At 46.5% G+C, this 9,782-nt stretch overlaps 1 protein-coding gene across 1 annotated transcript; it reads left to right on the top strand.

The window, feature by feature from the left end:
• Nucleotides 1-4,464: 4,464 nt before the first annotated feature.
• LOC144159796 (endothelin-converting enzyme 1-like) lies at nt 4,465-8,509 on the top strand. The gene is made up of 2 exons (XM_077691480.1): nt 4,465-4,656; nt 7,174-8,509. The coding sequence occupies exons 1-2, from the start codon at nt 4,465-4,467 to the stop codon at nt 7,975-7,977; spliced, it is 996 nt and encodes a 331-aa protein (XP_077547606.1). The 3' UTR covers nt 7,978-8,509.
• The last annotated feature ends 1,273 nt before the right edge of the window (nt 8,510-9,782 follow it).

Below are 9,782 nucleotides of genomic sequence, written 5' to 3'. Positions count from 1 at the left end.
AATTTCGGTCGGTCTGTATGTCTGTCTGTCTGTGACTCGATTCAGCCAACCGGGCAAAGTAAAACAATGCCGGCGCAATAGCCTTATATAGTCACAATTAAATCTACCCGTCTAAGTCCGGTGTAATGTTCATACTTGTCAACATTGTTGAAGAAGAGCAAGGCATTACGCAAATATAGGACAAAAAGTTAATACAGAAGTGATATTTGCATTGTTCCTTTGTAAAAAATCATACATGCTTGACTTTTGCGAAATTAAATACTTCATCAACTGCAGAAAAAAAAATCACTCTGCCGTCGCCTGCTGTCGTCTACGCCACTATAGCTTCTTGCGGCATTTTAAGGACTCAACCGGCAACAGTTACGAAAGGTTCCACTAGATAGGTTCCACGTTCTGCTTGCAACGCACGTGGAGTAGGGAAACGCGGTTCTATAAGCGTTGAAGAGGGGCGCCTTGATTCACCCGCGTCTTGGCCATACTACAGTGGCTAGAATAGGAAAGTGTGATGACCGGGCCCTCTACCGCGTGACGCTGTAGGAGGAAAATCCAGGTGGCGCTGTCGCACGATTACACGTTCGCTGCGACGGCGGCGGAATATGGAGTACGAATATATTTGCTTTCATAGCTATTCTACGTGGTCGCGCAAAATGAAATGCAATGAATGTCGTATTTTAAAGTACTTCAATCGAAGTTTGCAACCGAATGGGCGCACTTTGACAGCCGAATATAGCCGGCTGGCTCGGACACTTATGAAGCAAATCAGAGAATTGTGGACTGGTAATTGGTAAACACGCATTTTATTTTCGACGTGCTCGTTACAAACAGATAAAAACTACTCACTTTTGGTGAATTTCTCATGATTCGTTCATAATTGCAATGGCTCGAAGCCATCAATTGTCTTTGCTCAATGGGCCTTGCCTTTTGCTGCTGTTTCTTTGTCCGTGCGTGTGTGTGTGTGTGAAGAATTCAAGCATTTCGACGTTCGATTCTGCTGTTACGTGAGACAGTTGAGCTTTAAATGTTTAAATGCTTCTTCCTTTCACGAAAAGGCATGCCTTCTCCTTTTTCAATGCCTTCGTGTAAAAGTGCAGCTAGAGGACCAAAACGAATTGGATAGTCATGGACGGGAAGAGTGGCAGGCTTCTTCAGTATGTCAGATGTTTCGTAAATGCTTCCAATGTCTGCAAGGGTACGTGTACGGGCTTTGGCTTTATCCTGCACAGTGCGACACACGCTGTAAGGTACTGTGAAGGGCGAAACACTCAGCGTGTGGTTTCCCCATGCATGTTTCCGAATGTCAAGTTTTTCACAGAAAAGGAGCATGGGTTTCTTCAAACTCTGCACTCACAGAGGAGTCACCATTCTTATCATTTTTATTGCTGGGTGGAGCCGCGGGTGCGCTTCTCGCTTGACACTTCCTGCTCGGTGAAGTTGTTTCGGCTGGTACTTCGGAAGACTGTGAAATTGCGTGGGCACAGCTTCCGGGGGCAACCGAGGCCTGCCCCTGTAGATTGAGACAACTTCTCCGTTCACGGTATCTTCAATGTGCCGGGAGATTTACCTTACGTCGAAGTGTAGCTCACACATAGCAGTGTTGTCCTTGAGCCGCTTCTCAGTACGTGACATTGCTCGTCATCGCCACTGCGCCAATATAGACGCGCGTTCTTCGGAACGCCAAACAACGACATTTTCTTTTTGCGGGACTTGTACACCGTAGAGCGGCCCGGCACAAAATTGTGGCTCTGCTTTGGCGGCAGTTAAACCTGCTACGGCACAGGAAACAAGCGGTGCTTCTCTCTGGTCAAAGCAGCAATCGCATTGCAGACGATCCGCGCCCGCCTCACCAGGCGACGTGTAAACGATCGCGCGCGCCCCCTCGCGGATCCCTATCGGCGGCTTCAAAGCGCCTCATAGGCGCTGCATGCCGCTAATCACACTTTCCTATTCTAGCCACTGTAGCCATACGGCAGCGTTGGCATCGAGACACCCCGCCTGGAGCAGTGGAACGCGGTAAATTTAAAATGATTTAAGCAAACGTTTGGCGTCCTTACCTTTGGAGGAGCGCGACGTGAGAGGAACAACATGAGAGGTGAGCGGGAAAGCGAAGGGGGGTATTTACTTGTCAAAAGTCGATAAAGACTATCGTCTTTTGTCGGCATTTGCAACGAAAGGTGCAGATACGCGGCCAATTTTTTTTGTGACTTCGACGGCTTCCCAGTGAGGCTGTTTTTTCGGTCCGTGGAAGCCCAGCGCCATCGCGAGCGGGTCCGGTAGCGCCACCTGCACATTGTCATGGTTGCCAGCATTCGTTTCGGCAGCCTACCTAAGGCTGGTGGATAAAAAAATCCCTTTTCAAACGCCCTATGGGCATATCAGCAAAACCGTTTCGGTTCAAGGTGTTGTAGGTGACGGGTTTTCATTTGGGACGGAAAGCGTATACTCCGTAAAAATGGGTTGTCTGCCCTTTAAGATGTCAATCTGGTTTTTGCTCTTTATGAAAGGCTTACCATTGTCTGCTAAGTATATTTCTGGATTTGATGAAAACAGGGGCGGATCCGGGCTTTTTCTGAGGAGGTGATCAGCTCTTATCAGTCGTGATGATGATGAGGAGGACGAGGGTAGTAAATTGTTCTATTCACCGCAATTTCAAAAGCCCAAAACAAAAAAAGAAAAAAAGATCATCTAGACGTTTTCTAGACATCATCTAGACATCTTCAAAAGTCGACTTCTTTTTGTGAGTATAAATTCAAAATTTAAGGGGAGGGGGCCGGTCATCCGGTTCCCCTCTGGATCAGCCGATGGATCTAAACATCATATAAATGGGACGAATGTGGATTCGGATCCCAACAATGTGTTTTGAAGGATTACGCAGTGCTATGCCTATTGACACAGCACTCCCGGGCGTAGCGGGGTACTACCGCTGAAGAGCATGAAAAATACCTTGACTTTGGCTTCGCTTCGCCCAAACTTTACTTTACTTTGGCCTTTCGATTTGTTGGCGGGCATATTTCCGCCAGCGTATTTCATTTAATTACCTTTCGGTTATAAACAGCTGCTTTTGGTGAAGTACTACCATGCGGCTCGAGAGGGACGCCCTGGAAAGGGTCCTTGGGTATTCATTACCTTGCGTGTTAAAGTGAACCGCTCGTGCAGTTCAACTGAAGTGCTGAAGACAGCAAAAATCATAGAAATTCTGTGGAATTCCAAAAGCATTTGCTCGCAAAACGTTTCGCCTGAGTTATACAAAATTCATTGATTTTGTGTAAAATAGACATTGCGTAGAAAAAATTCAAAAAGCTGACCATCTCTGAAACATTCGGCCACATCGAATCAATTGGAAATGATGCTGCAAGAAATATTGCGAACTTCCTTAATCAAAAACCCATGCCTTAGAATTCATTACTTACGTTTTTGTTCCAGGTACAGCAAGGCACTGCACTACTGCAGACCGTATCTAAGGGCCGCCCGATATCGGTGTGCGCTGGCCTGACCGTAACGATCGGCATTTTGGCCATCTTCGTCATCTGGCTGACGATACCGAACTTGTCTGGACAACGAAATTATGACGTGGTTTGCCGAAGCGAGGACTGCACCAAGCACTTGCACCGGCTACAAAGGGGGATAGACACGTCCACGAGTCCATGTACGAACTTCAGCCAGTACGTGTGTGGCCGCTGGAAACACGACTTGAGATTCCAACTGTCAAAGTCTGTGCTATCTGACATGCTGAACGTCTGGCTCAGTGACTTAGAGGCGCTGCTTCGGAGAGGGGCAGCCGAATTTCCCGTTGCCTCTAAGGCGCTCGCAATGCTTGAGTCTTGCATGACACAGGACGGGCCAACTACTGAGGTCGTCAAAAAATTCATGGAGGACCATGGACTTTCGTGGCCCGGGGAGCCTTTGGTATCAGAGCGCCCTTTAGCTATCATGCTTGACCTCAGCTTCAACTGGGACGTGCCCCTGTGGTTCCGCATGAAAATTCTTCCGTTCGTTGAGGATCAGCTGCCACGGCGGATTTTCTTCGGAGCGAACAAGTTGTTTCGCCACTGGAACCTGGTCTTCAAACAGCAGTCCAGTTTTCAAGCCTACCGGTTATACTGGCAGCAGTTCTTTAGACTCTTTGCCGGTCATTCAAGGTACCCCGAGGACGAGGTCATACAGAAAAGTTTCGACGTGCAGAACCGTGTTTTTCAAACGCTTCTCGCCGTTGCTGATGGGAGAAATGAAACCCCTCTGTCGTTTGCAGTGAAAGACTTCTACGCTGTAACAAATATCACAGGCGCAAGAAGGTTTAAGAACCTCTTTAACCGAAAGATTACCATTGCGCCTAAACTCAGGGATGATGATCTGCTTTTCTTCACAAATGAAAGGCTGCTTGGTGCGGTGAATCACCTTTTGAACAACTTCAGCATCACGGATATTGTTGGTCACTTGTCCTGGCTTTTTGTGCAACAGCACGGTGGCATGGCGTATCCACGCAATGCGCTCGTCACCATCTTCGGAGACGCTCAAACAGCAAAGCAGGAACTACCTCGATACTGCGCCAGAGAAGTGGAGGCCAGCTACAAGCTGCTCGTGGCCGTACTGGCTACCCTGACACGCTTCTCGGCTGCTCAACGACGTGGCGTTGAAGAATTACTTGCAGCCCTCCAGAAGGTACGTTAAAGCAGTACAAGTCAAAATCGCGTACTTCGCATCCGTCGCTGCGGTTTTAGTACTCAAACATTTGCAACGTGCCTCTGAGAGGCGGGGCACGAAAATGTTTATGCAGCTGCGAAACCCCATGAAAAACGTCTTGATACTTGCCTGCGCTGTTCAGGGCTGCATATCTAGCGCAGTTAGTGACGACACATCAAAGTACGGATTAGTGACGACACATAGAGCTACAAAATACAGATTAGTGGCGACACATCGAAAAAGCGGACCAGCACCATGACTCAAAGGTTCAGCCAACCAGTTTTTGTAGAGTATATGCTCTCTATGCCAAGCGAAAGGACGTGTACGGTTTTCCCGATATACGCGCAGATCGTTTGTGAGTGGACTTTCTACTTCCAGCAGCCTTAATTATTCTGCCAAAGCAAATGCGGGCAACCCTGGCCGTGAACCGCGCTACAGCACACTTCTAACATACGTGAGATTTCATTTCATTTTCATTTCATTTCATATTTATTAGAACATATAGCGCTTTACAAATATGCAACAAGATGTTGGGCCAATAGCCCAAGCTAGTTGAGGCCCAGATAAAGATATACAGCAGGGATAACATACACTTAATTAACAATTCAGTGAAACAAGTACAATACTTAGTGTACACAGAGTGTGTAAACGCATGACGCAAAGGCACTCATAAGCCGCGAGTGGAGAAAATAAAAACCAATATCAATCAATACAGCGAAAATAAAATATACACTGTTACACATTTAAGTCTTAAACTCGAGGTTAAGTGTTTAATAAAAAAGGTAAAAAAAGTAGCTTTACAGTCTTTTTTTCTTCAAATAAATACATTCAGCGTCTATGTAGACACAGATACACAGCTGCATGTGCAGACCTAAGAGCCACAATAATTGAGTACGCAGCAACACAAACCTCGATGCTTTTCGGCAGGTATTGACGCTTAAGAGATCGGAACCATACAATTGAAAGTTAACATAAAACTTATTTTCACGCACCATCCTGGTGCTTGTCCACGATGCGTTCTTGTTATTTATATTAGTGTTTCCTTCAGCCTTGCTTCAAACGATAGAACCTTTTTATAGAAAAAATAAAATTGTTAGCCATGTTTATTTCTAGGAGTTGGAATATTGAGTAAATTTAGTGACAACGCGTAATTATTATACAGGGTCTTAATCACAGTAGTTGCAATTTTCATTTTGGAAGCTTTAGAGGCAGGTTCTGAAGGTAACGAAACAATATTTGAATGTTGAACTGGGAAAAGTTGATAATACGAAAAGTTCTTTTCTGCAGTTTAAACATATGATCGTGGTAAGTTTTAAATGCAAAAGCCCAAGACTCGCAGCAATATTATGTCAGGCGGCAGTGAAACACAGAAAAATAAATAATTTTCAACGTGTACAGGTCAAAGTACATCCCAGTTCTTAGCAATACATAACACACAGAAGCTAGTTTTGAGCACACGTTATTTATGTGGGTCTTCCAGTTCAAATGACAATCGTATGTACCACCCAAGTACTTGACTGCATTAGCTTGTTCTTACTCAAAGTTATCTATAAAGACTTCGAATGGAAAAAGTAATTTTAAAAATTGTTCCCTCCTAAAACGATGGTAAAGTGCATTCGGTCCTATACTATATGGGGTTTATGCATTGCATTAAAACCGAAACGGAGATGTTTACATCAGAAAAATAATGTATAGGTTGACACCTTTCAGATTTCAGAACGTTTAGTGCATATTTAGTGCATTAGTGCAAAAACGACTGCGCAGGATTCCAAAATATTCTGCGAAAGAAAATGTATTAGGCATTCAACATGGCTCGCTGGTACTTTGAAGTTCGAGCCCAGAGAAATTAAAACTAAAGGAGTGCAAATTCATTTCCCCTTTTCTCTCAGTCACGTTTTTCGTCGTTTGTCTCGTGAACCCTAAATTAGGTTTTAATTTTTTAGTGAATGCACGTACACAGAATTCGGCTACATTTGGGATTTGAATCTGGGCTTCTAATTCCACCTTAATATTGAGGCTTTTTGTGCGCTGTGTTTGCAGCCTACGGAATCTGCACTGCGCAAACATTTGTGGAACTTGATTGCACATCTCCTCACCTGCTGAGAGCGGAGAAGTAGCCCGCCCTGGAGGCTGTTGCACGGGTGTGTATGTGAGCTCGGCGCCAGAAGCACTTGCTTCAGAGTGTGCTCCATTAAAGAGAGTTTAATTCTTGCTCTTCATTGGGTAGGTTTTGTGTCTTGTTATCAATGACATCACAAAGTGACTGGCCAAACCTATTTCTTTTAACTGTGTCTATAATAACGACGGTAAGAGTCATTTGACTTGCGAAAAAGCGGCTCTTCTATAATGAACAAACCGTCATTACGCGTGTGTTTACAGGCACGTGTAGTTCCGGTTACCAAACATTTTCAGTTAGGGACGTACAAATTAAACAACCTTCACTACAGCGGGTGAAGTAATTGTTTGTGCACTGCAATTTCGTATTACACTTTGCAGGTTGCCGCCACAATGACTTCTGACGCCGGCTGGTTAGACAACAACACCAAGGCTATTGCGGTAGAGAAACTGGAGAGGGTGCGAACCACGCTGTGGCCTGGGGAAGCCTTCACCAGTGCGGAAGAGCTCAGACGCGTTTACGCATCCTTCCCAGAAAACGCCAGCTCCTTTGCTGACTTCTGGATAGAATCACGGAGGAACCAGCGCGAGCTATTCGGATCGCCCGAGGGCTACGAGACGCAGAAACTCGCCCGTAGCTATGCGCAGCCCTACCTGTCCTACATGCACGTGGCGAACCTCGTTCCTATCTCCATTGGTGCTTTGTCGGCCCCGGCCTACTACCCCAATGGCACCAAGGCTATGCTCTACGGGGGCTTCGGCTATTGGTACGCCAAGAACCTCCTGCATGCCGTGGACGAAGGCGGCGTGAAAGTGGATCCCAGGCGCCGTGTCGTCACCTCTTGGGTTGCGAACGTCACGCAAGAGGCATTCGGGGCCCGAGTACTCCGCTGCTTGGGCGACGGCGACAGCATTTTCCCGGAGATTCCAGCACTCGAAGTCGCCTTCTCCGCTTTTCAGGCGGCACGGACCAGCGGTGACGCCGTGGTGAGCAGAAACTTCACCGAGGAACAGATCTTCTTTCTCACCGCCTGTCACATGTCGTGCGCGTCCTCTGCCGAAGACAACTTGTACGGCGGTGACTGCAACAAGGCTGTGAGGAACTTCAAGCCTTTCGCCGAAGCGTTCGATTGCCCGGAAGGGTCCCCGATGAACCCTGCCAAAAAGTGCACTTTTTTTCACTGACGCGTTTATCTGTACTTACCAGGTCGGGCTGCGCGGCATGGTCTTTCTTACTTTGCGCAAGTTCAATTAAGGCCCACTTACCTCCTTAATGCCGCGCTGCCATTTGGTCTCGCCACTGGACTTTCATTGTCGAATTATTAAATGCGGGTTCAACTTTCATGGACTGCTTCAAATTATTCGGATTCGTTTCATGGCCTGGGCTCTGAAGTGTGGTTTCTGCATACCATATATCTCGGTACTAGTTTAGTTCACTGAGAAAAAGAAAGAAGGGATATTTCATCCCGTCCATACGGTGCAGTTTATTTTATACTCTCCTGCTCCCGCTCTCCCCGAACTAGGGAGTACTTAAGCCAATACCTTATGGCGTCATTGAAGTTTGTGCATGTAAAAACACTATTTATCACAAAGCACGCATCTGTTTAAAACTGTATATGTAATGGCGTGGTGGGAGGTTTCAATGGTGACACATCACATACTTTTCATTACAAAGGGGGCCCTTGGCGCGTCTCGAAACATTAATATCACCTATCTGCAAAATGCTCCAGATTTCATCTCCGCAAAATATGACGTTCATTGTAACTGTGGATAATAAGGTAGCGGAAACCGATGTTTGTTTCGTTCGCTTTCTCATTTGGGTCATTAAAAGTACAATGAGAGAGCGGAATAATTTATTAGTGTATTATTCACCATAAAAGCTACTTTGTGGTGTATAGCATTTCGAAATGGCATTATGCCTAAGGTACAAAAAGGGGAAGAGATCTGTCAGTTACTCTAATAGGAGTTATATTGGGAAGTCCTGTCTTTTGCAGAAAGGTTTCATTTCATTTCATTTATTTTTTTGCAGCAGTGTAACCTCATGAGGAATTCATGTGGGAACGTCTTAGATTTGTATTTGACTAGCTTGGAAGCTGTCGATGTCTCGGGCAGTAATACTAACCTTGTGAGACCTCACAAGTTTCATTCTTGTCGTTGTCGTTATTCTTCAGATCTGAAGAATGACAACAACAAGTCTAAGCAGGAAACCCGGATAAAAGAATATTTTCCGCGGCGGCATCACCGCATCATCACCGCCATGGAACTGGTCTCCCTTGGTGGGAAACTACAAACATGAACGGGGGCCACGACGACGATGCGGGCTAGTTACACGCTCTCAGTGGTAGAGAAAAAAAAAACGGTTAAAATAATTGCCGCAGCTTGCACTGGTGGTGGATTGGGGCTGGTGAAACACAAGTGCTGGCGGCCCCTCTCCCTTCTTTGGAGAGCCGGCCGTTGCACCTCACGTGGATTTGCGAACATGCCGCTGAACGTTCGCCATGACTTGCAGGGCCGGGTCGTTTTGTGCGCAGGCTTTCGCATCTCTCTTTTAAAGTGGTCTGCGTTAGCACGTGCTATACTCGGTTACAACTCAAGAACGGCACCACCTCATGTAGTGTATCACTCCGCCAAAGCGCCGGACCCGTGACGTCAGTGCGCGCGCGTTTTGAAAGGGGTTTGCTATGAATGCGTGATATCGTCTGCCTTGTCTCACGCAGTCTGTTTGTCGTCACTGGAGTCGTTTATAAGCATATTAAGTCCAAAAAATCACGGGAACGGCTCACGCCATGTTCAAAATATTCGCAGTAACGCCCTACTTGCGCGGCGCGGAGAAACATCCGGCTACGGTGATAAGGCACAGCGGCAACTTCCGGTGCCGTTCTTAAGTTGTCACCGAGTATAGAATCCGCGGCAACCCGACACGAACTCGGCCTGCGTAGAGCAAACTCAGCGTCTGTGCTGCGCACTTCAGGCGCGAACAGACGTGAACG

The sequence above is a fragment of the Haemaphysalis longicornis genome, unplaced genomic scaffold (genome assembly GCF_048455015.1).
Source record: "Haemaphysalis longicornis isolate Haplotype H1 unplaced genomic scaffold, Haemaphysalis longicornis Haplotype H1 scaffold_10, whole genome shotgun sequence".
NCBI classification, from domain to species: domain Eukaryota; kingdom Metazoa; phylum Arthropoda; class Arachnida; order Ixodida; family Ixodidae; genus Haemaphysalis; species Haemaphysalis longicornis.
This window is presented reverse-complemented; position numbering and strand designations above follow the sequence as displayed.